At 38.0% G+C, this 27,467-nt stretch overlaps 1 protein-coding gene across 5 annotated transcripts in view; it reads left to right on the top strand.

The window, feature by feature from the left end:
• ZMYND8 (zinc finger MYND-type containing 8) overlaps window positions 1–27,467 on the top strand; it is a 116,242-nt gene that overhangs the window by 74,478 nt on the left and 14,297 nt on the right. For all 5 annotated transcript variants that reach the window (XM_051976525.1, XM_051976522.1, XM_051976523.1 and 2 more), the window contains 7 exons: window positions 1,723–1,866; window positions 7,570–7,722; window positions 10,308–10,814; window positions 21,348–21,731; window positions 23,095–23,285; window positions 26,480–26,560; window positions 27,135–27,213. In XM_051976525.1, the coding sequence (XP_051832485.1) occupies window positions 1,723–1,866; window positions 7,570–7,722; window positions 10,308–10,814; window positions 21,348–21,731; window positions 23,095–23,285; window positions 26,480–26,560; window positions 27,135–27,213 (1,539 nt within the window). The remainder of the gene's footprint in view (window positions 1–1,722; window positions 1,867–7,569; window positions 7,723–10,307; window positions 10,815–21,347; window positions 21,732–23,094; window positions 23,286–26,479; window positions 26,561–27,134; window positions 27,214–27,467) is intronic.

Raw genomic sequence — 27,467 nt, 5'->3', positions numbered from 1 at the left:
TACAAAGCTGAACCTAGTGAGTATGAGAGGTTAAAACCAAAACAGTGTGATAACTCCAGGTTTCTCTCCCCAAGAAAAGGAGCAATAGACCGAGAGAATAGAGGAGGCATTCCAGATCTTATTTCCCCAAAATGGAAGTGTGACTGCTTCTTTGCTTCAAGGCTAAATTTCATCTTCAATAAATGATGACTTGGCTGTCTTCTTAGCATGGAGGCCATTTTTAAAAATGAAGAAAGGAGAGTTTTGATAAATAACTTATTAAGAACAGTAAACTTAAGATTCTGCCTGCTTGTTTTTGAAGTCTAATAATTGTCTGTTGAGCTGAGGGAAAAGTGAGGAAGAGTTGTATAGAATTATGGAGAATAAACTTTGGAGGAATGTTTGAAAATTTAATTTAGTCCTTCCTACTTTGTGAGATAAGCTTTTTTTTTTTTTGCAGACAAACTTTCATTAAAATGATTTTAGCAGGTGCTTTAGATAACATGATGAAGTCCTTCTAAAGAGGTGATTTTTTTTTCTTTTAAAAAAAACATCACCAAGAGAGTACCCTTCTGATGTATTATATCAACCACCTGAATGAAGTACATTAATTCTATTTGGTTAGGATTTAAATTTATTCAAGTAAAGAATTTTAGGGGACAGCTAGGTGGTGCAGTGAATAGAATGTTGAGCCTGGAGTTAGAATGTTCTGAATTCAATGGTTATTTCAGATGCACACTAGCTGTGTGACCTTCGGTAAGTGATTTAACCCTGTTTGCCTCAGGATCCTTATCTGTAAAATGAGCTGGAGAAAAAAGTGGCAATCCACTCCAGTATCTTCTGAGAAAATCCTAAATGATGCCATGGAAAGTTGGTCACAGGACTGAAACAACTCAGGAACAATAAAAAATGTTATCCATTTATTCTTACACATATAAATTTCATCCTATCCATGTGTCTTACATGGGTAAGATGTGTCTTTTCATCTAATTTTTTTGCTGCATTAAATATAAGAAAATGTTTATATTGGTGGGGATGGGGTGGGAAGAGAGACGAGATTGACTTGCCCACCATAAAAAAAGAGAACAAATTTGAGGTGGAATTTAAATCCACGTATTGTTTTTGAATCCAAGGCTCTTTTTCATCGTACCTTTATGTTTGAAAGATGCTAGAAGCAGTTTGTATGGGGATTTATTTAGCCAAAGGCAATATCTGGGGTCTTTTCCCCTAATTTCCTATGGGATGACCACATCTAGTTGTAATTGATTTCTTAGAACAAGTAAATGGCATTTATGATTGGAAATTTGAAATATTCTCAAATGGTTAATGCTGGCCAGATGTGCTGATGGGTGTGTTCTGGGGAATTTAGGACCCTTCTTGCAGATTTGTTTTACAGAAAGCTAAGATGCTGAGCTATTTAATTAGGGGGAATATCTGTTTTTAAGAAATTGGCCCCAATTTTTGGCACTTCAGAACCATAGTCATTTTCATATAACCTGTTTTTACTCTGAGATTTCTACATAATGTTTGGGTTAACCCGATTTCACTTGGAGCTTACATGATTTGTCTTAGAGCTTTATAGTTCATTCACTAATCAGATCTTCTATTTAGTAGCTTTGTTTGTGGTCTTTCTTTTAAAAAAATAAGATGCAAAATGCATTGTTTCCATTCAGATTGTAGACATTATCATTGTTCTATCTTTCTGTAACATTTGACTGTTAACAAAATCACTTGTTTTTTCAGCATCTCCAGCTTCCACAAAGACGGGCCAAGCAGGGAGTTTGTCCGGCAGCCCGAAACCTTTTTCTCCACAAGCTTCAACCCCTCTTCCAGCAGTCAAGCCAGAGAGAGCTTCCACTCCTGGAAGCATTCTGAATCTGAACCTCGGTCAGTTTTAACCTTTGTCTTGTGGTGGGATGATTGTATGTATGCTTGTTTGTGAACATTCAAGGATCATTGGTGTATGTGGAAAGAACCAAAGCCAAGTTTAATCTTTCTCAGTATCATTTTTGTTTAATGTTGCTGGATTGGGAATATAATTTAGAGGGACAAAGAAAAGAATGAAAAAAAAATGTCCCTTAGCATTTCTCTCTCACCGTAGAGGCAATAAGGGAATTAGCATTTATTAAGCACCTGCTGTGTGCTAGATACTGTACTAAGTATTTTACAAATATTATCTCGTCATATACGCTCCTTTGGTTGCTGAGGAATCCAGGAATCACAAACTGAAGCCATTTCCTTAGCACAATGGAGCATATTTGAATTGTGAATTTTGTTGGAGTAATTGTTTGTGATAATCCAGTCTCCTCTTCAATTTATGAAGGAAACTCCTCTGTGAGCCCTCCAGTGGGATTTGAATTTTGTCTGAGGTTATGCCTCCAATAGAATGGAAGAAAATTCAGATCGTTTCATGTCTGTTCTTTTTTCTAAGATGTGGCTCGGATCTAATTCTTCTCTTTTGATGAGGCACTCACTGATATAATATGAAATGAATATGATTTTCTTGTTGCCTAAGAAAACTGCCTTATGAGATCCTACACACGAATAAATAGGGGTCCTTCTGGCCAGGTTTGGAAAACCCTCATTTTCCTGACAATGTTATTTCTGCCAACCCACTCTGATTCCCACTCTTTTCTATTTTTTGTCCAGCTAAAGAAACGAAATAGTTTTTTTTTTTTAAAGGCCATGGTGGGGTAGGAGAACACCCACATTGACATTTCTTCTGTACCAGTCATGTGGTAGGAGCAGATTCGTGTAGTCTTTTGCCACCTCTGACTCAGTGGGCCTTTTATCAGGATAGGAGCCTTTTAGGGGCTGGGGGTGTCCTTTGGACAGGTGGGAGGCCCATCTGAAGCACAGAGAATAAAGACTCTTTGGGCTTGGCAACGCTTCTGGATTTTCTGTAATGATTGAGAGTTTTTCTGGATAGGCAGACTGTTTAGTTGCAATTCACTTCAGCTGTTGAATTGAACTGCAGCCTGGATTGGTGTTCTAGTATAAGAATGTTTATACACATATGAATACAATTTATGTATCTGTCTCTCTAGATACATATATGCATATATATATGTGTGTTTATATTATATGTATATCTCTAAATATATGCACATGTATGTATGTGTGCATGTATATGTGAGTTGGGTAGGGTGGTTATTTTTGATTCTCATTTTACAGTCAAAGACATTGAGGCTGAGAGAAGTTTTAGGTTATTAGCAGTTATGTAGTCCCAAATCCCTCACTTTACAAAGGAGGATTGGCTGGGGTCCAGAGAGGTGGATTGATTTGTGTTAAGAAGCACAGCCCAGGATTTGTACAGAAACTGCTATTTCCAGATTCTCCATTCCCATGATGAAACTTTCTCTTTTGGGGTGACTAGTTCAAGGCAAGTAAGTGGTGAGGAAGGGCTAAAGCTAGGGTTTTTGGCTTCAATCCAATGGTGTTCTCTGTTCTGTAATGCTTTTCATTGGTGACCATTGTACACTGGACTTGGATATACATTGGGAGGAATTGAACTACAATCTCTTGGGGAGCTGGAAGAGAAGCCAGTCATCTGGGGTACTGCAGTAAGTCCCAGGGCCTCAACTCTTATTTGGTTCTTATACCAGACAGACGGAAAAGGGAACCTCTTCCCCAAAGAGGGAGCTGATTGTGCACCAGATACAATGTCTGACTGTCAATCAGTAGATTTCAAGTTGAGTTCCAGCACGTTAGTACAGGCAGTCTGGACCCTGAGTGCCATGTGACCTGGGGCAAGTTATTTCCCCTACAATACCAATTCTCGAGTGCTGATTCTTGTGGATCTCAGTTTCCTCCTCTGTACAGTGATGAGGTTGATTCAAATCTCCAGAGTATCCTCTGCAGTGCAGTGCATGGAGAGTTCTGGTCATAGTCAGGAAGACCTGAGCTCAAATCCAGCCTCAGACATTTAGTAGCTCTGTGATCCATCCCTTTGGGCAAGTCATTTAATTTCTATTTACCTCACTTTCCTGCTCTAAATGGGTATAGTGTAAGCCCCTATTTCCCAGGATTGTTTTGTCGATCAATCAAGATAATGTCTGTAAAATAAAGCATTTAGCACATAGTAGGTGCTCTATAAATACTTATTCCCTTTCTCCCTTTCCTCCTTCCCTATTCTGTGATTGCCATATAAATGAACCTTTTTAAAAAATTTTTTCAAGTGAATCTAATATGGAACAAAATCAATCTTCTCTTCCTTTTGGTTTGCTTCTAATCAGACCTCTTATCTTGTAACTGTTTATCTTTGGTTAAACTAAACTCAGGAGTTCGTTAGCACTGTGATCAAAAGTTGCCTTTCTGCCCTGGGAGCACTTAGAGGTTTGTTGACCTAAAGTGAAGGGAATGTGGTCCAGTTCTATAAATTCCTCTGGGTTTGTTCCTCTGCTGTTTGAGGGAGACTTTTCTTTGACCTGCTGAAAAAGCAAGACCCTTCAAGCAGAGATGGCCCTTCCTGATTTGTTAGGAGATCCTTCGAGACCTTCTGCTGGGGCATAGAGCCTGAAGATAACCTTCCTTTCCTGGCTTCTTTCCTGGCCAGTGAAGGTGGTCAGGAAGAGCAGTGAGTTCATGGGTAGGACTCTCTTTGTCAATAATCTAATTCTCTAAATCAGCCATTGGGCTCATTGATCAGCTCTTATTATAAAACCGTGGCTTCTTTCTGCAGAACGCAGACAAGTGTTCCTACTTGGATTGGACACTGGACTCATTACTATTGAATAAGAATGAAATAGTTGGCAACAGGGGTTTGACACCGAATCGTCATGGGGTCATATTCCTGTTCCAGTTTGGAATTGCTGATTGATTAGGAGAGACAACAGCTGAAAGGAAAAGTTGGCAAGAAGTAGGAAGAAGACCTGGCACATTCCAAGGGGGAAAGAACTACTGGGAAGATTATCCTCGAGAGAGTCTTGACTGGGGAACTAATAAGCTTTCTTTTGTCTGCTTCTACAGGTGGATGCATTTGGGAGGCTTTGGAAGAATGAATGTAATAAAATAATAACAATAGAAATAATAATGATAATGATAGTTAGCATTCATATGCACCTTAAAGTTTGCAAAGTGAGTTATGAGACAATATTGTCTCATTTGATCCTCTTGAGTGTTTGGAAGTAGATATTCTAATCCCCATGTTACAAATTGAGGTGGACAATGCTGGGAATTGAGTGCTTTTACTATTCCCATTTTACAGGTGAGGAAACCAAGGTAGATTCTGGAGATAGATGGTATTGTTATCCTGAAATTGAGGCAGACTTATTTTACTGGCCAAGGTCACACAGTTTGTAAATGCTTGAGGCTGGGTTTGCACTTAGATCTAACTCCAAGACTATTGTGACATTTAGCTGCCTCTATTTCCTTATTGCTGGGGAAATCCTCTTCCCCAGGACATGTCACTCATTTTCCTTCCCTTTTTTGTGATTTTTTCCCCCCTAAAATGATGCAGTTTTTTTTTTTTTTTGTATTTCAGGTTTAAGTCAAAAGTTCACTCCTAAAATAGAATTTGCTATTCCTGATGAGTGCACCTCAGCAGATGTCCTCTGCTAATTTTAAACTTTTAAGTTTCCTAAAGGTCAGAATATCCTTTATAATGAAATGTACTATGAATTTTCTGAATTAGGAAAGACTTTCTGGGGAAAGAGGGGAGATGAATGATGAGAATGATAATAATAGCTCACATTCTTGTAGTATTTTAGAGTTGTAGAGCACTGTGATCATAATTCACACCTTCATGAGAGGAAATGTCATGCAATAAAAGTGCTAAGATGGGAGTTAGGACCCAACTGTGTGATATCCAACAAATTAATTAACTTCTCTTATTTTCCTCATCTGTAAAATGAAAGTATTGGATTTAATAATTTCTAAGGTCCCTCCAGTTCTCAATCTAATTAGGTGCTCTGACTCTGGGAACATAAGGGCTTAGTATACTAAGCTGTGTTTCCAGTAAGTATCTGATGTCTTAGTAACAAGCAGGCAGCTGAGCGGAGAGTGCCTACCACCTGATAGAAGAACTTGGTCAGAGGTGAACCATAGAGGATGATGGACCAGAATTCCCAGGTGGTTTTAGGAAAAGAAGCAGGTGAGCCAGGAATTTTTTAGTAGTTTGGTTTGGGAGTAAGGCAGCAGTGAAAGTTACAGGCAAGGAGCAAGAGCAAAAGTTGAAGTGTGCTGAGAGTGGCTGGTAGTTGGTCAATGGAGATTAAAGAGAGGCTTCTGCTACTGTTACATTATCTTATAAATGCCTAAAGGCTCTCATAAATGTTGCTGCTCCATGCTTAGATTTATAGGCACCTCATTGATGTTCTAGCTGGCAGAAAACTTAGAACAGAATTCTAGAGCCAAAAAGGACTTTAAAGATCATCTGGTCTAGGAATCCATGATTATGGATGGGAAAAAAATATACACTTTTATTTTCACTAGCTTCTAATGGAAACATTTCTTTCAATTAAGAACATAGGTCATGCCTTTTCTGAAAAGGTTCATAGGTTTCATCAGGCTGCCAAAGACATCTGACTCACAGAAAGCTTAAGAATATTTCATTTAGTCCAGTGCTTTTATTTTATAGAGTAAAAACTGGGGGAACTCCCAAAAACTTTGCCCAAGGCTAAACAGGTAGTGTTTAAACCTAGTTCTCCTGGTTCCCAGTTCTCCTTGGATACTTGGTTCATGACTTGATTCATCAAGCTTCTAAACTGATCTTCTTGAGGGGTTAGGGGTTTGGGGAGTTAGGGAGGGTAAGTAGAGAAGGATTAAATTAGCAGATTTCTTCTTTGAGAGCCTGGGAGAGTTCCCCTGGGCAGTAGATGAAGGAAGGCTTGATGCTGGCATGGAGATTTGTTTTTTGTAAGGGAAATTCCTGCGAAGAATTTTGGTAGGCAAAACTTCGAGAAGCACAGCTAAAATCTTTCCAAATTTTCTTTACATTTCTCTCTCCCTCCCCCTCTTTTAACAACATTAAAGAGAATTGGATGAACACAACAGCAAGTTGGTTTAGACATGAGATCTAGGTGTGACTCACTCTGATCTTGGGTAACTATACTTTCTTTATATGTAAGGTAGAGTAAGAGTTAGATTAAGTTATGTTCTTGGACTCTGGGGGTAGTTAGGTGACACAGTGGAAAGAGTGTTGTACCCGGAGAAGGCAGACCTGAGTTCAAATTTAGCCTTGGACACTTAGTAGGATCATTTGTGTGATATTAGTCAAGTGACTTAACTTAGTTTCTTTATTTGTAAAATGAGGATAGTAATAATACTCCAAGGGTGGTTGTGAAGATCAAATGGATTGATAGTTATGTACTAAGCACGGTGTCTGATACATAGTAGGTGCTTAATAGATATTAATTTGTTAAAACTTGTTTGAATTTAAACAACTTGAAATAAGTTTCTCTCTTGATAATTTTGTGTGTCTTTGAGAAAGATGATGGTATAAATAAATACATAGTATAATTCTCCAATCTCTATCTGCTCTAAATTGATTTTGCTGTAGTTCTTTAATTGGTGCCATTGGTACTGAGCATTGCTAGTGAAGTTGTAAAGTAATTTAGGGTTAAGTAACTTATATGATAAAATGTCTTTCAGATCGGAGCAAGGTGGATATGGACCTGAAAGAACTGAGTGAATCTGTTCAGCAGCAGGCAACCCCTGTGCCCCTCATTTCACCCAAAAGGCAGATTCGAAGCCGGTTCCAGCTTAACCTTGACAAGACCATAGAGAGTTGCAAAGCACAATTAGGTATGTCTTGGTCATGGATCAAAATGGGAACCAGAGGTTAGATTTTTACTTTCAGCAAGTGGATTTCCTTTGTGGTTAATTATTTGCCAGCTATCGGTTAATAGTTATATAAGAAGAGAATTTGATCCAAACTATGAGTGGGTTATTCTTTAGCTGGGAGGCAACTTAATATACAGAGGAAGCCTCCTTCTAGGGGAATTGTTTTTCTTGGAAAGTCCTATCAATTCAGGATTTTCTGTGCCGCTATCTTAGCAGCAATATATATGTGGCATTGAAAACCATGCTTTTGCTTAATCTTCTACTTCCAGTCTTGTCTGCTTATTAGATCCTAAACCTGCCTCAGAAGTATGTGGGTTATTCAGTGAGGAGTAACACTTCTAGTATGAGGGCTACTCTTTCATCATTGGTGTCCAACCTGCTAACAGCTCTCACATAGGGCTATACGAAGCCAAGGTGGATGGGCTAATCCCAATTAAGAATGACCAGCCAGCCTCAAACCCATCAGTGAGTTAGGGATATGTCTACCCTAAAGCGTGTGAAGACTTCTTCCCAGTGGAGTGGGTGGATGAGAACAGTTTGTTCCAATGATTGTGAAGGAAGTTGAAGCACATGCTATGGAGGGCTTGGAGCTTGGTCACCACCAGATATGCCGAGGTCATCCACTGCATCCTGAGCCATTGTCTGGACATTCTTCTTGACTTTTGTGCTACCATTGATGGTAGCTTTGATTTTGGAAGAGAGTTTGAAAACAAGGACAAACAACCAGGCTGCCCCAGTATTTTCCTGCTGCAGTTCAATAAATGAGCAGTAGTGTGGTATGGTGGATAGAGTGCTGGCTCTAGAATGTGGGCTTAGAGTGCCTCTGATAGAACTCTAATCATGGACAAGTCGCCTAATCTCTGAGCTTCAGTTTCCTCATCTATAAAATGGGGAGAGGTTAGACTAGATTGTTGTCAAGGTCTCTTCCAGTTGTAATTTTAAAATCTTACAAACTTGGGGCAGCTGGATGATGCAATGGATAGAGCACTTCAGCCCTGAAGTCAAAAGGACCTGAGTTCAAATTTGGCCCCAGACACCTAACACTTCCTAGCTGTGAGACCCTAGGCAAGTCACTTAACCCCAATTGCCTCAGCCAAAAAAACAAACAAACAAACAACTTATGAACTTTTATTCACTGCATGGAGTTAAGAAAATCTGAGTTTAGGTCACAATTCTGCTACCAGTAGCCTCTATAACCTTGAGCCACCTCACTACATTTTCATTTCCTCATTTGTAAAATTGGGGCATTGGACTAGATCTGTTGATTCTTAGATGTTGTAAATCGACAAGATGGTAGACTGGGGGATAATAACACTTACATAACCCTTTACAGTTACTTTTCAAATATTGTCTCATTTGATCTCACACCAACCCTGGAAAGACAGGTACTGTTGTTATTCCCATTTTACAAATGAGAAAACTGATATTGAGCAATATTTAAGTGATTTGTTTGGGGCTGTATAGCTTAGTAAGTATCTGAGGTAGAATTTGAATTTGGGTCTTCTGACACCAAGGCAAATGTTGTGTTGTACCATTTAGTATTTGTAGTATTCTATTTTGCATGAAAAATCTTTTTTTTTGAGAATGGAAGAGAGTTGCTTGTGAGTAAAATTAATAAAGTAGGGCAGAGGTAGGCTTGGGTCCATGCTATATGAAGACTAGTGAAGGAAACTGGACTTGTTTAGCTTGGAGAAAGCTCCAAGGGTCATAAGTATAAAAGAACTCTTCTGTGGAGGAGAGAGAAGAATACACTTTGGCCTCAGAGGCTAAAACTAGGAGCTATGGATGGATGTTGTAAAAAGACCCATTTTGGGCTTCATATTAGGAAAAACTTCCTAATTATCAGAATTGTCCAAAAGTGCAATGGATTCCTTGGAAGTTCACGGGTTCCCCTTTCTTGAAGATCTTCCAGAACCTAGATGACCACTTGTCAAGTATGTATTGGTGGGTATTTTTTTCTTCTTTTTACATTTTTATTTTCAATTCTGAATTCTCTTTCTTTCTCCTTCCTTTTTCCCTCTCAAGAAGGAAAGAAAAATAAAACACATTGCAAATACTTATAGTTGCATAAGACAAATTCTTGCAGTAACTATGCTCAAAAAAAGAAAGAAAGAAAGAAGGAAAGAGAGCAAAGTATGCTTCAGTCTTTTCTCTGGGTTCATCACTTTATTCTGTAGGTGAATAATATATTTCATCATGGATCATTTGGATTTGTGGTTGGTCTTTCAAAGTTGTTTGTCTTTACAATGTTGTTATTGCATAAATTGTTCCCCTGGCTCTACGCAGTTAACTTTGAAACAATTCATACAGGATTGAAGTAGTTAACTGCCAAGGTACCTTTCATCTCTTAAATTCTGTGATTCTTTGACTTGAACCCAAGACCAAGTTGTTTTTTAATCACATCATGTTATCTTTCCTATTCATAAGAATCTACTTTCCTCTTTAATGTTTGACAAGGAAAATATTTGCATGGTGGTCACAGTAATGAGGTTTCCTTCTCTTGGTTGATGAATATGCTCTCACAGGTTTTTCTCCTTCCCATCTAGGAATAAATGAAATCTCGGAAGATGTTTATACAGCAGTAGAGCACAGTGATTCTGAAGATTCAGAGAAATCGGACACGAGTGACAGTGAGTACATCAGTGATGATGAACAGAAGACTAAGATTGAACAGGAAGAGACAGAGGACAAGGAGAGTAGCCGGACAGACAAAGATTCGACTGCTTTGAAAAAAAAGCCTAAACCTCCCACTCCAGTGGAAATCAAAGAAGATTTGAAAAGCACATCACCTCCCACTGAAAAATCAGATCCCTTAGTCAAAGAAAAGCCCACTACAGATCCTGAGAAGGATTTTCCAGAAAAGGTCAAGACTTTGCCTCATCCTGTGAAAGAGAAAGTTAAAGGCAAAGATGAGACAGATTCCCCTACAGTACATTTAGGTCTGGACTCTGATTCAGAGAGTGAACTTGTCATAGATCTTGGAGAAGATCACTCTGGAAGAGAGGGACGGAAGACCAGGAAGGAGTCCAAGGAGCCTCCCTTGAAACAAGAAGGTGAGCTTTGTCAGTTTCAAGATGTTCTCATCTGGTATCTTGTCACCATCTTGTGCCTAGGGGTTATTTAATTCAGTTTGATTCATCAGACATTGGGCAAACACTATGTGTGAGGCACGGTGCTCCAGGCAGTATCAAGATAAATTGCTTCCTTCCATAAGTGAAGTGGTGCAGCAGATAGAGCATTGACCCTTGCATCAGGAACATCTGAGTTCAAACCTGGCCTTCAACATTTGTTAGCTGTGAGATACAGGGCAAGTCACCTAACTTTGGTCTCAGTTTCTTCAATCGATAATAGTATTAGCACCTTCCCTGTAGGGTTGTTGTGAGGATTAAAATGAGGTCATATTTGTAAAATGCGTTGCACAGTGCCTAGCATATAGTAGGGGCTTAATAAATGGTTGATCTCTTTCCCCTTTCTACTCAAGGAACTTATTTTCTTTTAGGGATAGAGAGATAGAGATGAACAGATTAGGCAGACCATTAATTATGCCAGATACTCTGCTAAATGCTGAGAATAGTAAAATACCAGAAGATGGTCTCTCCTTTCTGATAGTTCTGATAGAAGACAAAATATAAAGAATAGTGGAGAGTTAGGGAGCCTGTTGTAGAGAGGCAGAGCAGGGCATGAAGTGGAGAATCAAGGCTGCATACCATTACAAAATGGCAACCTTGGCAGGAACATTTGGATTCACTGACTGGTGAGCAGAACTCGGGATGGAATCGTCCCTAAGTGGGTAAGGCAGCTGGTGGGGAGGTGGATGAGAGAGTGAGCTGAGTAGGAAGATATGTGTACAGAGATAATTAACCATGATGAAGAGGGAATTCATTCAGACATGGGGGACTACTTGTGCATAGGCATGGATGCAGGAGAATGGTATATTACGTAGAGGGGAACAGCTCCTAGGCAAGATTGAGTAGAATCAAGAGTGAATGAAGGGAACTAACAAGAAATTAGACCACCAAAGGTTAGAAATGAGCTCTTTTGGATCTAATGCAGGTTAATGTTGGATTTTTTGCTTGGGACAGTAAGGAGCCACTGAAGATTGTGGAGTGGATTTTATAGCTATATAGAGAGTGGATCAGAGAGATGAGACATTGGATATTAGGAGACTACTGCACTCAGGCAGGTGAGATGTTACAACTAGGGTGGAAGCTGTTTGTGGAGAAAAGGGTCAATACTAGAAATGTTTTAGTGGTGGAGTTTTCTCCTTTGATCCTCACTGGCTTTGTGAGATAGAGAAGCTGCTCTCATTTTTATTTTTGTAGATGAAGAAACTGAGGTTCAGAGTGGAGATTTTTGCCTAGTCATACAGCTAGTCACAGGGTTAATCAAATTGTAGAGCTGGAAAGGACCTCACGGATCATGTAGCCCAACCCCCTAATTTTACAGATGAGGTAATTGAGCAAGACTGAACTAGGCCTGGAGCCCAGGTTCCATAATTACTGAGGCTCCATCCTCCCAGCCACAGAGGTCCATCAGTTATTTTTAAGTTGTATCCACAATTTTTGTTCTGATCTCATAGAACTTTGTCCTTTGACAGCATCCTAATTGTTTTTGTCTACCCTTTATTCTTGGTCCCCAATCAAAGGGTTTTCCCTTAGAAGTAAAGTATTAAGGGCATGTGTTCTTGTGTAATTCTCCGTGCCCTCTCATGCACCTCCCCCATGTATTGAAACATGTTAAAATCTTTTAACTGTTAGTAATTTTCGGCTTCTTTGTCCTTTTCGTTCTATTTAAAATTATTGGACTTGAGAAACATCAACAAACATGAATATTTCTACATACAAAGAACAGAAAAAGAGAATATATATACAGCCAAGAGTATTACATATAACATATTTAAAAAAAATTTATGTATATTTCAAGAATCTTATCAAGTTTAAGTTTTATATAACTTAATGGGTGCCTATTCCCTTCCTTTTTTTTTTAACTTTTTCTTCCCTTTTCTTCTTTCTTAGGGATAGGCATCACAGCCCCACTTTTTCCACTACCCTCTTCTTCAAAAAAAAGATAGCTCTCAATTAATTAGTTTAGACAAATCCACCAAATTTTGTACATCGTTGATGTCTGGAAATGTAAACTTTTACTTTTCTCTTTTGAGAGGTCTGAAGCTGTTTCATCGTCAACCCTCACAAGATGTGATTGGTCACTGATTTTTACAGCTTTTGAGGATGTTTTTCTTTACCTTATTATAGTCAGTGTATAAATTATTCCCCTCACTTCATTTGGCCTCAGTTCATGATAATTGTGTATAGAATGGATTGGAGAAATTGATAGGTGGCAGACAAATGAGGCCATCACACTAGATGGCATTTTGGAATCCTGTTATCCAATCTTGATGAATTTCAACATTAATTTCTTTTACTCTTACTACAGTTATCTCTGACACACAGTAAGTGCTTCAGAACTGATTTATATCTCTCTCTCCATATATCTACTCCAACGTACCATGCAGGGTTTGGGTTGTAAGATAAGGGGCCCTAAGTGTGGTCCTCCAATCCCTGGAAGATCCTCAAGAACTTTTCTCTATGGTCAAAACAATTTTCTTAAAATACTAATATATTTTGATTTGGGATATGGCAAATACCCATAAATAAAACTTGCATAAACAGTAGATCTTTGGGGGGGAGGGCAAAGTGGTCCTCAGTAATATTTAGGGACAGAACTAAGCATTTGAAAAACTAGATTCTCACTTGGAAGTAACTTTGGAACAAGAGTTTTAGAAGCCTGAGGAACCCCCACAGATCACCTTGCTTATTAGTGTTTGTCTTTTAGGGATATAACCCCAGGGAGGACAAGTGTTTTGCCCAAGATCACACAGATATGAACTGTGGTCTCTGACTCTAAATTTATTACCCTTTCTGCTACTGATACTTTATTTTTTTGTAGAGATTACTGAGATTTAACATTATAAGGAAGTCTGGATGACTGAATAGATCTTGGGGCAGAATGATGTGAAAAAGGCCTGTTTCAAAACAAAACAAAACAAAAAACCCGAAGCTGAGGTTTTTGGTGTGATGGAGTGAATTCTATAAAAGCTAGTGTCATTCTAGGGAATTGATGAAGAATTAGGTCTGTGGGTGAGGACGATGAAAATGATACTGCTACCAGCACAAATTTATACATCACATCATCGCCACTGCTACCACCCACTTAGACAACACTAACACCAAACATCAACCCCATTTATACAACCAATGCCTAATATTTATACAATACCAGTTTTGGCCAGAACCTCTAAGGATCTTCTCCCAGATGGATCTATATATATTTTTAACATTGTCTAGAATTCTATTCTAATGATACTTTCCTATTTAATTTCTTTTAAAAAATAAGTTATTTCATTGAAAACAATGAATATCAATATAATGATCTATATTTCATAAGTAACTTTAATATTTTAATTTTAGTGCATAAAATATTTTTTTCTCCTCTTTTTCCTTATTACAATACACTCATTCACCTCCCCTGACCTCCCTTTGTCCTAGTAGAAGTGTTCCTATATAGTTAAAACAAATTGACACCCAAATACATATGTAGAACTATACTGTTTTTAACATCATATCCAGCCTTCCTCCCTGACCATATTACCATCTGTCCTGTGAGTAGAGGTGTGTAACATCCCCTTACCTCCCTCCTATCCACCTCTTGTTCTGGCTATAATATTCAAATGAACTATAGCATTGCTTCTGTAAAGGGTTTGTCAATTGTCTGCCTTTTTGATCAACTGCCCACTAGATTGATATTTTTGTCTCAATTCTTACCCATCCTTAGTCATGGAATGGGCTTCATTAAACTGAGCCCTGGAAAATCTTAATTTAGAAAGACCAAGGTCACCCACTGCATCCTGGTCTTTTACCTTTTATTCAATGACTCTGTAGGAGATGACTTTGCACACCTCTGCCTCAATTAAATCTGCTTCATATACAAGTCAAAGCATTTACTCTCATGATGTCATTGGTTTTCTTCAAGACCTAGAGATGAACAACACAACACCTAACATTTATGTGATAATGGCAGCCAACATTTATATACCACCTAACATTTAAAACACAATACCTAACATTTATACAAGACTGCCATCTAATATTTATACTACAATAACACTACCTAATATTTATCCAGTATCACCTAATGTTAATATAATGCTTTAAGATTTTGCTTGAGATAGTATTTCATTTAGGATACAGATTCAGGAGCCAGGAAGACTGGCTGAAGGATGTGGTGGGAGGCCATGAAGTCATATCACTTATCATTGCTCTAGACTAGAAGTGTCAAATGTAATGGGCTGCATACAGTGCTCTCCAGTGAGGGTGGCACTAGATTGGGCAATAATTAACAGATTACATCAAAATAAAACATAATATTACAGTTTAAATCTAAGTCAATATGTGGCTTGGCTTAATTGGTAGAGAAAATTTCTTCTTTTAAGAGAGTTCTCTATCAGTGAAGTGACAGGTCCAATCTCTCTCTTTAATTTGATTTTTGCATTTGATATAACAATTCTGTGTGGTATAGATACAATGGAGATTATTTTCCCCATTTTATAGATGAAGGTTAGGTCTCTTTGCTTACTTCACTTGAGCCTTTTTATTGGTGTTGCTTTCAGCCTGAATTGAGGAGAAAATCCCCTATCTAGTGTGGCCTGTGAATGGTAGAGGACACAAGGCTCTGCAGGGGAGAGGTGGAAGGGAAGGAGAGAATTGTAGGGGGCTCATATATGAATCTTTGGTCATTGTGTGTGACTCTCTGCTCAGCACATTCAGTGAGGGGATTGGAAAAAATAGTGATGTTTTTATTATTGGAGGGATGATTAATTGGATTTAAATTTTATTATACTAGGCAATTGAGAAACTTTATATACCAGTCATGAGAATAATGCCAAGAAATTCAGCATTCCATAGTAGATAGAAAACTGGCCTTGGAGTCAGAGCTGGGTTAAGGTTCTGCCTCTGTGCTAACTGTGTGACTGTGGGCTGGTCACCCACTGCTCAGTGACCCAGACCATTCTCTAATACTGAATTGCAGAGGAAGCTTCCATTCCCTACTCAAGTAAACCCTATAGGAAGTCACACCTCTTTTTTCGCCAAAAGTGACAGGAATCTCAATTACTTTCTGGTTACACAGCCTTTTTTACATGAATTAATTTTGAAATATTAGGTAACACTGGATTAGAATTGGAAACTACTTTGTGCCATGACCCCAGAAGAACACTTGCCTAAAGTTCGAGCCAGGGGTCCAACCCAGATCTTCTGGCTGATCCCAGCTCAAGTAATCTTTCTACTACATATAAACTCCTTTCTCTAAGATGTAAAAGGCACAGCCATAGAATAAAGGGAATCTGTTTTCTCACCTGTTAAATTTGGATGCTGAATTTGATGATGTCTTAGACCTCTTTAGTGACTGTGATGATTGGGGGGAGAGGGGTGTTTCAGAATAGGGTTCTGCTACTTTTAGAAATGACCTTGTTTTTAAATTCATCGATATTTTATTTTTCCAATTATATGTAAAGATAGTTTTCAACATTCATTTTGATAAAATTTTGTGTTCCTCCCTTCCTTACTCTTCCCCCCTCAAATAAGTAATCTGATATAAGTTATACATATACAATCAAGAAATTATATTTTTTATTTTTAAAATACATGCAAAGACAGTTTTCAACATTCACCCTTGCAAAACCTTGTGTTCCAAATTTAAGAAATTATATTTTTCAATATTTTTTTTACTAAACATTCTTAAAATAAATATGATTAGATTATGCTTTGTCATCACATTTCTGATACTCGTAACTAATTTGGTGTATGTGTGTAAGCTGTAAGGGTTAAATTGGTTTTTATAGCTAATGATCAAGAAATCACTAATTTTTAAGAGGAAAAATTCCTCTTTAAGAGAGTTCTTTTTTCCTTTAATTCATTTTTTCCTTTTTGAAGGTTCTAGTTCATAGACTTCAAGGCATAGACTCATCAAGGCCATGATCTTCAAAGAAGGGTCCTTGAGACCCTTTTTTAGGAGGTTTATGTGTTTAAAACTTTTCAAAATAATACCAAGATATTTTGAATTTTGAATTTTTGAATGCATATAAATATTGATAGATACAACTCAAAACAAATTCTTTGGGGGGGACCCTCAAAATTTTTTTAAAGGAGTATATAGGAGTCTTGAGACCAAAAATTGAAGAATCACTGATCTAGGCAAATGTCTCCTGATTAATGAGTTAATTTACAAGAAAATTTCTTTTCCCAAAATGCTTGCCTTTCATGTAGGAGATGACTGCAGTCATAGACTGGCTTGGTTATTTTTGGATGAGGCAGGCTTGTGCATGCTGATGGCCTGACCTGAATCTTTTTTTTTTTTTCTCCTGCTCTGGGCAATTGAGGTGAACTCTGTAAAGGATCTTATGTGGGGGTGGGTAAAGATGGCTTTAGGATTTACCAAGTAAAGGTTGACAGAAGATAACTCTGGTTATTCTTCAAACTGACCTTTTGTGTGGGTGGATTGGTCTTTTTTTAAAGACAATTTTGTAAGATTCAAGAATATGATTTTAAAATACAGTTTGGAGAGCTCAAAAGGAATTATGCTAGAAACTACATCTCCGGAGTTGCTCTTTCCAGGCCTTTTCAAGAGGCTAAAAGAGGGTAATAATATCATATTTGGGGTGGGGCAGGATATTAAACACTGGTCTGAGAGTGGATATGGGGGTCAGGGAGCAGCATTTGGAACCCCTCCAGAGTTCAGCAGCAGGATGGTTCTGGCTGGAGATAATAGGACTGGGTTGATGAAGGGAGAGGGGTAGGGAGAGCCACCTTTAGAAACCCCATGTTTGGAATTATGCTAGGCCTGCCTCCCTAATGGTGGTTATCCAGACGTGGTTTTTCAGCCAAACCACAGGGGGAGAACATTTTATCCCAGAAGTCAAAACAGGCTATTTGCTTCCATTCATCCTCCTTAGCTTCCCAGAAACATTTAGCTTTACTGAAATCTTCCTTAGATATAATTATATTAGTTTTTATGGGGGGTGGTATAAACTTTAAAGAATGGGCATATTTTTTTATTAAGTAATTTAATGTCATAAAGATTTAATCACACTTTTTGTTCTTTTGGGAAACCTAATTTCAATGTTTCTAAAGCAGTGCATAAATTCAGGCTTTCTGGTGGCCTGGGTGGTCTTGTCTCTACTGAGTCTTTTTTTTAAAGAGTACTGTTTATTTCTAGCCCCATTGCTATTTTGGACCTTACATTTATTTTTTTCTGATTGTTTTACAGGTATGACAATTTATACTATTTTATCTTGAATATGCAATTTTGGAATTTAGCTGCTTAGAGTACTAATGATTAGTTATTGGCTTTTAAAAATAAGAGAACCTATAAAACATAATTTCAGAACTCTGTAGTTGTTTTCAGGGGCCCCAAACTTAACTTAAAAGTCCTAATTAAATAATAATAATGTTGCTGTTGTTTAGTTGATTTAAATTGTATTCAAATCCCTTTGGGGTTTTCTTGACAGAGATACTGAGAGGTTTGCCATTTCCTTCTCCAACTCATTTTACAGATGAGGAAACTGAGGCAAATAGTGTTAAGCGACTTGCCCAGTGTTATACAACCAGTAAGCATCTCTCAGGCTTCCTGACACATAAATAATCATAATCTGGACTTGGCTCTTCTCAACAATGAGATGATTCAGGCCAGTTCCAATGATCTTGTGATGAAGAGAGCCATCTGCACCTAGACAGAGGACTGTGGGAACTCTGTGGATCACAACATAGCATTTTCACTTCCTTTTGTTGTTTGGTTGAATTTTATTTTCTTCTTCATTTTTTCTTCCTTTTTGATCTGATTTTTCTTGTGCAGCAAGATAATTGTATACATATGTATGCCTATATTCAATTTACATGTATTTTTTTTTTACTATGTTTGACATATATTGGATTATTTGCTATCTAGAGGAAGGGGTGGGAGGAAGAGGGGGGAAAATTGGAACACAAGGTTTTACAAGGGTCATTGTTGAAAAAGTATCCTTGCATATGTTTTGAAAATAAAAAGCTTCAATTAAAAAAAGGAAAAAAAATAATCATCATAAAAAATTAAAAATTAAAAATAAAAGAACAATCATGTATATAGTTTCAGAACCTGACAGTTGTTGTTAGGGAATTTCTTGCTAGTAATAGTCTCATTTAAGAACTCTAAATAATAGTAATTAATAATAGAAATAATTAAGCAATATTATCCTAAGTCTGAACCCAGAAGGGATTTTAAACGTAGATCCTCTTTCCTACCCTACTCCCATTTCACAGATAAGTGAACTGAGACCCACAGAGCTTAAATATATTGCCTGATGTCATGTAGGTAGTAAGCATAAGAGAGAGGATTCTTATAGTCTAGTTCCAGTTCCAGTTATTTCTCCCCCCACATAATTTAATTGGTTAAAATCTCAACATGTTCTGACACTAATAGATGCCCAAGTCAGAATGGAGCAGAGGTTTATTTCTAATTCTCTTAAGAACAAAACTTTTTACATCCTTGCCTATGAACATCTCTTCTTTTGAGGGAGATGTTGCTTTTCTTGGAGTGGGTGGTACCATAGAACACTGGGTCTGGAGTTAAAGGGACCTGCGTTTAAATGTGGCCTCATTCATTTATTAACTGTGTGAACCTGGGCAACTCACTTAAACTTGTTTGCTTCAGTTTCCTCATCTCAAATGGGCTGGAGAAGGAAATAGCAGACTACTTCAGTATCTTTGCCAAGAACCAACCCCTCCCTGCCCCCAAAAATGGGGTTACAGAGTTAACAGAACCGAAAGAACTGAGCAACCCAACAACTACATCAAAAGACTGTGTTCTGTTTGGCCTCCAGGACGTGGCTTCCTCATCTGGTAAATAAAGGGATTGGACTAGATGGCCTTTTTGAAGTCTCATGCACCCTTAACCTTGTGGGCCTACTATTCCACAATTATAATTTAATCTTCTTAAAAATGAGCTTTGGTGCCATCTCTTTAGAGACTAGTTGTGCCTCCATTTTGCTTCCCAGACTTCTTTTGTGCTGGGGATCGCCTTTAACTCTGTTCTCCTGCCAGCATGGCTCAATGTCCCTTGCTCCTGATCCTCCTTATCTCTGACCTTGGTTATCTTCCCCCTCCTGGAGCCTCCAGTTGAAAGGGTCATTTTCACAACCTCCTGATCTTTGATACTTTTTGTACTTTGTCTTCCTCCTGCCTTTCATTCTTGTCTTATCCCTCTTTATCCCTTATCCTTAATCCTGTTACCTTTATAGATAAGGGCTGGGAGGGTCCTCAGAGGTCATCTAGTCAGTCAACTAGCAAGCATTTATTAAGCACCTACTATGTACTGAGGACCAAAGAAAAGCAAATGAGATCTCAGGGGAAATTCTCATTCTAATGGGGGTGGGAGGGGGGGAGTAGACAAAATACAAATAACTGTACATATAGGAATACATATGGAAAGTAATGTTGGAGGGAAGGGAATTCAGCTCCCATCTTACAGATGAGGAACCTGAGACTAAGGCAAGTTGAGTAATTTGCCTAAAATGACCAGGCAGGAAGCATTAGGGATAGGATTTGAATCCAAGTCCTCTCACCCTAGAATTAGTCCTGTTTTCCATTGTGTCTCTCTTCACAGTAGTGATCATATTGCAGTTTTCTCTGTTTTTCTTTTATATCTCCCACAGTGCCTCATATAATTGGATATAATTGGTGATGAATAAATGTTGGTTGTGGTCAGCTAGGATTCACAGTGGTTAAAATGCTGGCCTTGGAGGCAGGAATACCTGAATTCAAATCTGACCTCAGATACTTATTAGCTGAATGACCTTGAGCAAGTCACTTAATTCTGTTTGCCTCAATTTCTTCATCTGTCAAATAAGCTGGAGAAGGAAATGGCAAACCACTCCAGTATTTCTGTCAAGAAAACCCCAAATGGGCTCATATAGAGTCAGATATGACTGGAAAACTACAACAAAAGCAAAGATATTGGTTGGGTTGTGAAAAGTCTATTCCCCTTCCATTGAATAAAGAATAAGTTGGAAAAATGTCTGACATAGCTTGATGAGCATGGTATCATATCAGTACAGGTTCCTTCTGCTGGTCCTTGCAAATGATTGTAACCTTTATGAGGGAAGTAGTTGAGTGGAAAGAACCTGGGAGTAGAATACAGTATTTATAACAGTTTGTATTAATTGTATGTTATAGTATGTTACATATAATATAGCTTATTATATATTTATTACAGCATAATTAATGTTACTGATGTATTACATCATCTATATATATTTTGTATGATATTATATAGAATATTGTCCACATAGCATGCATTATATAACATTGTATCTCAATGTCAGTCATTGTTAATATCATTTTTCCTTCACAGTAGCTTCTGATATTTTATATAGTGTTTTAAAGTTTGCAAAGTAATTTAAACACAATATCTCATTTGATTCTTAAAACAAACCTATATGGATTTTTCCTCCATTATTAAAGGAGCAGAAGTCAAATACCCTTTTCTCCCTGTGGCTTTAGCTGTAGGTAAAGCCCCACCACCTGCTAGTGTGAGCAGCAACCATCCTCCTCCTGAAACACCTGTCCTCACCCGATCAGCAGCCCAAACCGCCCCGGCAGGCGTTGCCACGGCCGCCACCACCATCGCCGCACCCACCATCGCTGCTCCCCCGGCAGCCACTGGGAGCCCAGTGAAAAAGCAGAGGCCGCTGCTACCTAAGGAAACCGCGCCAGCCGTGCAGCGGGTCGTGTGGAATTCTTCAAGTAAGTTTCAGACATCTTCTCAGAAATGGCACATGCAGAAGGTCCAGCGTCAGCAACAGCAACAGCAGAGTCAACAAGGCCAGCAGCAGCAGCCTCAGTCCTCGCAAGGAACAAGATATCAGACCAGACAGGCTGTGAAAGGTATCTTGCCCCTCCCTCCATTCTCACTGGAGCCCAACTCCATCCCATCATCTGTTTTTTAGGAGTAGCATTCTTACTATTTTTAGTTCCCATTATACGTTTGTTTTCAGATCATGATGTACCAAAAGCATCCTTCATTTCCTTTGCCTTGTTGATGAAATTATACAGTGTGAAAAGCTGGTAGCAAAGTATATTTTAATAGAAATGCATTGTTAGCTGATTTGAAGAAACCATCTGTGGAAATGACTGAATTAGCAACAGAGTTGATCCCGTTTGCATATCTCCATCCCCGCCACTTCTTAACAGGTCCAGCCTAGAGTTGATCTGAGACAAAACAAACACATGAAAATTTAGTTCCTGGTTGGCGTTCATCTGCAACCATTAGGCCAGACACGTAGAGATGTGTGTGTGTGTGTGTATACGTGTGCGTGTGCGTATATGCTGCTGAACTGAGTTAATGTAGATCCTGTACAGAGAAGGAGTAAATTATCTTTGGTTCCATAAAATTTGGGCTCGGGGATTGTAGTTTGTCTGTTTCATGTACATACTCCCAAGAGGAGAGAAGTAGTTAGGGCTGCCCAGAGCCCTTTATGAAGCCCTCCCAAGGCAGATGGGCTTTAAAAAATACACACACACACACACATACAACATATACACACACACACACACACACACACATATATATATATATATATATATATATATATATATATATATATATATATATATCTCTTAGGGAGTGAAGATAGTGTCTTGGAACTTCTGTGTTGGGGGAGGGGGGAGGACATAGGAGAGAGGAACCATTTGTCTGTTAGAAACAGAACTGAGAGTGGAACCATGCTCATTCTTGTTTAGAGTGCCCAGTGTATGACTTTTTGGTTCCAACTTAATATCCACTATTTTCCGCCAACTCTCTGGTGCTAGTAAGAGTGTGGATTTATTTCAGGAGTAGCAAGCTTGACTCCTAGAACAGGGATTCTTTTTTTTTTTTTTTAACCAGAAGAATTAATATTTAATAATAATTTAGACTTCAATTTGATAGAGTTCCAAAGTATCCATATATACAAAATCCAAATCCGAACAGGGATTCTTAATATTTTTTATGTATTGGACCTCATTGGCAGTCTGGCTAAGCATCAAAGTTTCCCTTTTCTGCATGTTTTTACATGTGTAAAATATATAGGATTATAAGTTTGTGGTTCAGAATCAAGATTAAGGAATTCTGTCCTAGAAAATTTGCTCCATTGTTGTAGGGAGTAGCTTTATAGGTTAGAGGTTAACTTCAATATTTTCATCCGCAACTCACATTTTGTAATGTAAAAGACACAAGACACTAAGGTAACGGGATCCTTTACTTCCCTAGCTGTCCAGCAGAAGGAAATCACCCAAAGTACTTCGACCTCTACCATCACTCTAGTGACGAGTACTCAGCCAGTCTCTATGGTCACCAGCTCAGGATCCTCAAGCACATTGTCATCTTCCCTCAGCACTGACTTGCCCATTGCCACAGCCTCAGCAGATGTGGCTGCTGATATTGCTAAGTATACTGGCAAGGTAAGCTCTTGAAAATTCAGCTGTAAACCCAAAAGTCTGCTATTAGAACCTCAAGGGGAGAATTTGGAGAAAATACAGTCTCTGTTCACAGTTGTCATTTTTCAAATTGTTGGTTATCATGAGATGATTTCAAAATTGGAATTATTTAATGTATTATACTGAAGTGTTTCTAGAATAGAGGTTGTTACAAGTCTGAAATCATATGACCTCTGTTATAAGAATTTTTTTTAATCACCAAAGATAATGACAGATTTTTTTTTTAAATATGGAAAAGGAAAGAAAAAGGGAAAGAATATTTTTGTTCTCTTTACCTCACAATGAGTTGTTGCTTTCCAGTTTTCAATGCTGCTTTTGCCAAATGCCCAGCAAGCTGAAGGAATTGTACGCTTTGGCTTTCCACCAGGGTTTGTGAATTCATATTCAGATATGTAGAAGCTGAATCACATTATATTGCAAATGCTTGCTCTGTTTAGTTTACCCATTTTTTCTTGGTGAGTTACACATGTTTTCAGGAATTATATTTTATTCCTAGTGCAGCTAAGAGAATTAGGGATCGAACCCTTTTCCAGGAGAAGGCCAAGTACTTGTGTATCCATGTATATCTAGAGTGGAGTGATGGAGCCTTTGTTCCTAATGCACCAAACAAATATAGCCATTCATATCTCAGCAGAGTAAGACCTGCCAGTCTATTTTTTCTGCAGTGAGAATGTTACTCCTTGGGAAATGTCAGAGCTGGAAGGAACTTCAAAGCCTAATCTCCACTTTAGGCCCAAGGATGGAACATGATTTGCCCAAGACCATTAGGCAGACATTGGCACTCACACCATAGGTCTCCTCAATCTAGAGTTCCGTTTTCATATTTACCCTCCTGCTATCAGATAAAGAAAAGCCATTTTTGGTTTTAAAAAAAAAATTTTTTTTTTCTCCTATTTGGGAGGCACTGTGGTATTGAGAAGGATATTGGCTTTGGAGTTAGAGGTCTTGGGTTCAAATGTTATTTCTGACATGATAATAACAGTAGTAATAATAACAACAATAACAGCAGCTAACATTTATATATTTGTATGTGTTGGGCATTATTAATTACCATTAATATCTCCTTTGATCTTCACAAACGTCCTGAGAGGTGCGTACTATTATTACCTTTTATTTATAGATAAGGAAACTGAGGCAGATGGGTTAAGTGATTTGTTCAGGATCACACAGCTAGTAAATATTTGAGTCTGTATTCAAACTTAAATCTAACTAACTCCAGGCCCCAAGCTCTATCCATTGGGTCACCATCTTTAAACTTCCTATATGTTGGGTAAGTTATGTAACCTTCCTAGACTCAAAATTACCTCCTTTGTAAAATTCAGAGGTTAGGCTAAATGACTTTCAAGGTATTTTTAAGTCTTGATTGTTGATCCTATAAGGATTGGATTAAGTGATTTTTTTTTTTTTTTTGGTTTCCAAGTTGACAAGAATTGGAGATTGAGATGTGTATTTTGGCAGAAAGATAATTCTTCATTACTATGAAATTCCTTATTAAATTTGGAAATACTAATGTGTATAAGGAGATGAAGCAATGATTTCTCTGAAATGGAATGTAATCGTTAGCACAGACTATATCAGATTTCTTATAGTTTAAAATTTTTCTCATAAAGAGTTTTAATTTAAAAAAACTGACAGCATTAGTAGTAAATTTTCAGTGTAGACTAATAAAGAATGATTGTAAAACACTTGCAAAATACAAGGGGTTGTTTTTCCTGGCAGATCCCCTAGTGGGACAATGTTGTAAGCTGGGAATTGAAATCTATATGTCTCGACAGTGAGACAGACATTTGTTCTCCCCATCCCTCACCCTTGTTTTGGGGTGAATTTGAGGTTAATTAACTTGGATTTTTTGAAAACTATTTAATTTGTCTGTGGAAAATTTACATTTACATACTTCAGAAGCAGCAGATTGAAAATCACGTCAAACACTGGAAGCAAGGACTTAGGTTAGAGACTTATTCTGGCTATCTGACCTCTCTCCTAAGCTTGGGTTTAGGGATGGAGAGTCCATTTATTACTCATACATGTTCTTTTACTTTTTCTATAATAGTATTTCCCAAGGGAGATTTTATGTTGCCTCTTCTTTTTTTCATTGTTTCTTTCCTGGGCATCCTCTAAATAAACAAACTACTCTCTGGGAGTTAGAACTTGAACTGCTTTCCAGGCTACCTAGTAGCTATGTGTGCATAGCTGTAACTAGGGTGGAGTGATAGGGCTTTTGTCCCTAGTGTGTTGCTAATACTTCTAGTCTGAGTTAGTGTGTGTAGTTAGTAAAAATAATTAGTTTAAGTGAAAGCTACACGTGACCTGTTTTTCTCCAACATCCCAGGTGAACTCTGGTCTTTCCTGGTTCCTCTTAACAATCTCCCAAACAATAGCTTCTTAGAAGGTAGGTGGTATAGTAGATGTAGCACGTTAGTCAGGAACACCTCTTTTTAAACTGCTTTAAAAAAAACAAAACATTTTTATTGTACAATAAATAAAACAATATTTGGGGTTGACAGACCATACATTATAATTCAACTAAGGAAAACAGGAAAAAGAAACCACAGTTCAGACATAGTAGACTTAGAAAGCTCAGAGTATGCTGATTAAAAGCCTAATGCTCAGGCTCTGCCTTCTTCCCTAGTCCCTTGTCCAAAACCTATGCTAGTCTGCCTTTGACTTAGAATTTTTAAATTCAAATATGAGGAGAGACACTCGGTAGCTTTATAATCCTGTGCAAGTCCTGGGCAAACTCAGCCTTAGTTTTCTCATCGTAAAATGGGGATAATAATAGCACCTGCCTCACAGGGTTGTTGTGAAGATCAAAGGAAATCATGTAAATTTTAGAGTAACATTTATATATAAATATATATATGTATATGTATAATACATATTATGTATAATATAATCTATATTATATTTATATTGATATAGTTATATAATTATATGAGGGAGCTGGGGGTTCCCTCTGCATGGCCTTGTGTTTCAAAGTCTTAGGTCCTTTCCCCAGTTGAACTTTGTTAAAAAGTTTATTTGAGGGTGCCTTTTATTTTCCTTTTCTTCTCAGGCTTTAGAATTGGTAGTTACCACTGTTGTGGCCTGCAGATGTCATCCATGTATTCTGGTGAAATATCTAATGCTGACTTACACTTATTTTTGGTTTTTTCTTTTAGATGATGGATGCCATCAAAGGCACAATGACAGAAATATATAATGATCTGTCTAAGAATACCACTGGAAGTACAATAGCTGAGGTCTGTTGAGACTTATTGATGTTAACAGAAAATCTTTTGTGTTTTGATTCCTTTAAAAGGTTGCTGGAGAAGTTTGCTCTGAAGACTTTTTCCTGTTTTGTCCTAGTGCTAATTAAAACTTAAGTTTAGGGGGAAGAAGAGGTAGGGAGACTACATCAGCCTTGTATGTAGATGGAACTTGCTTTGTTCCCTTTTATTCACATGTGGGAGTTAGGCTGTGCTGATGGATCCCACTTTATGCAGTAATCATATCTCCCATCAGTTTTTACAAGGTCGGATGTTGGTCATTTGCCCTGGTTTTAGATTTTGAGAAGGATTGCTGCTATGAATATGTTTAATGAGGCTGGATTTGTATATGTTGTCTTTTTTAACAGTGTTAGGGCCCAGTGGGTTTGGATTGAGGTGAAAAGCCCTTGAAACTAGAATTACCTAGATGGATTGAATTTTTTGATAGGTCATATTTCCTTATGGGATGAGAGGGGGATGGTGATTGCCCTGGACCCAGTATTTTGTAAATTATCCACACACGGTCATTGTAATCTCTTACTTTGTCCTTTGTTTTCTCGTGCTTCAGATTCGACGTTTGAGGATCGAAATTGAGAAACTTCAGTGGCTCCATCAGCAGGAACTCTCAGAGATGAAGCACAACTTGGGTATTCCTCCATCCGTGATGGTTTCTAAGCCTTGGCAGGGGAAAGGGTTAAAGTGGGCAGGCTTATATATTCATCCTATATTTTAGCTCCAGATGAAGGCTGGAAGAATGAGGGAAGAATTTGTTGTGATTTCAGCTTTGTATGAGAAAGCCAGGATTTCTGTATATCCTCCATCACCAAAAAATAGGGAAAGTAGGTTCTAGTGGAGTATTTTTGCATTTTCTTTATTTTTAAAGTTGAAATTTTTAATCAGT

Source organism: Antechinus flavipes, chromosome 2 (assembly GCF_016432865.1).
Source record: "Antechinus flavipes isolate AdamAnt ecotype Samford, QLD, Australia chromosome 2, AdamAnt_v2, whole genome shotgun sequence".
Taxonomy (NCBI): domain Eukaryota; kingdom Metazoa; phylum Chordata; class Mammalia; order Dasyuromorphia; family Dasyuridae; genus Antechinus; species Antechinus flavipes.
This window is presented reverse-complemented; position numbering and strand designations above follow the sequence as displayed.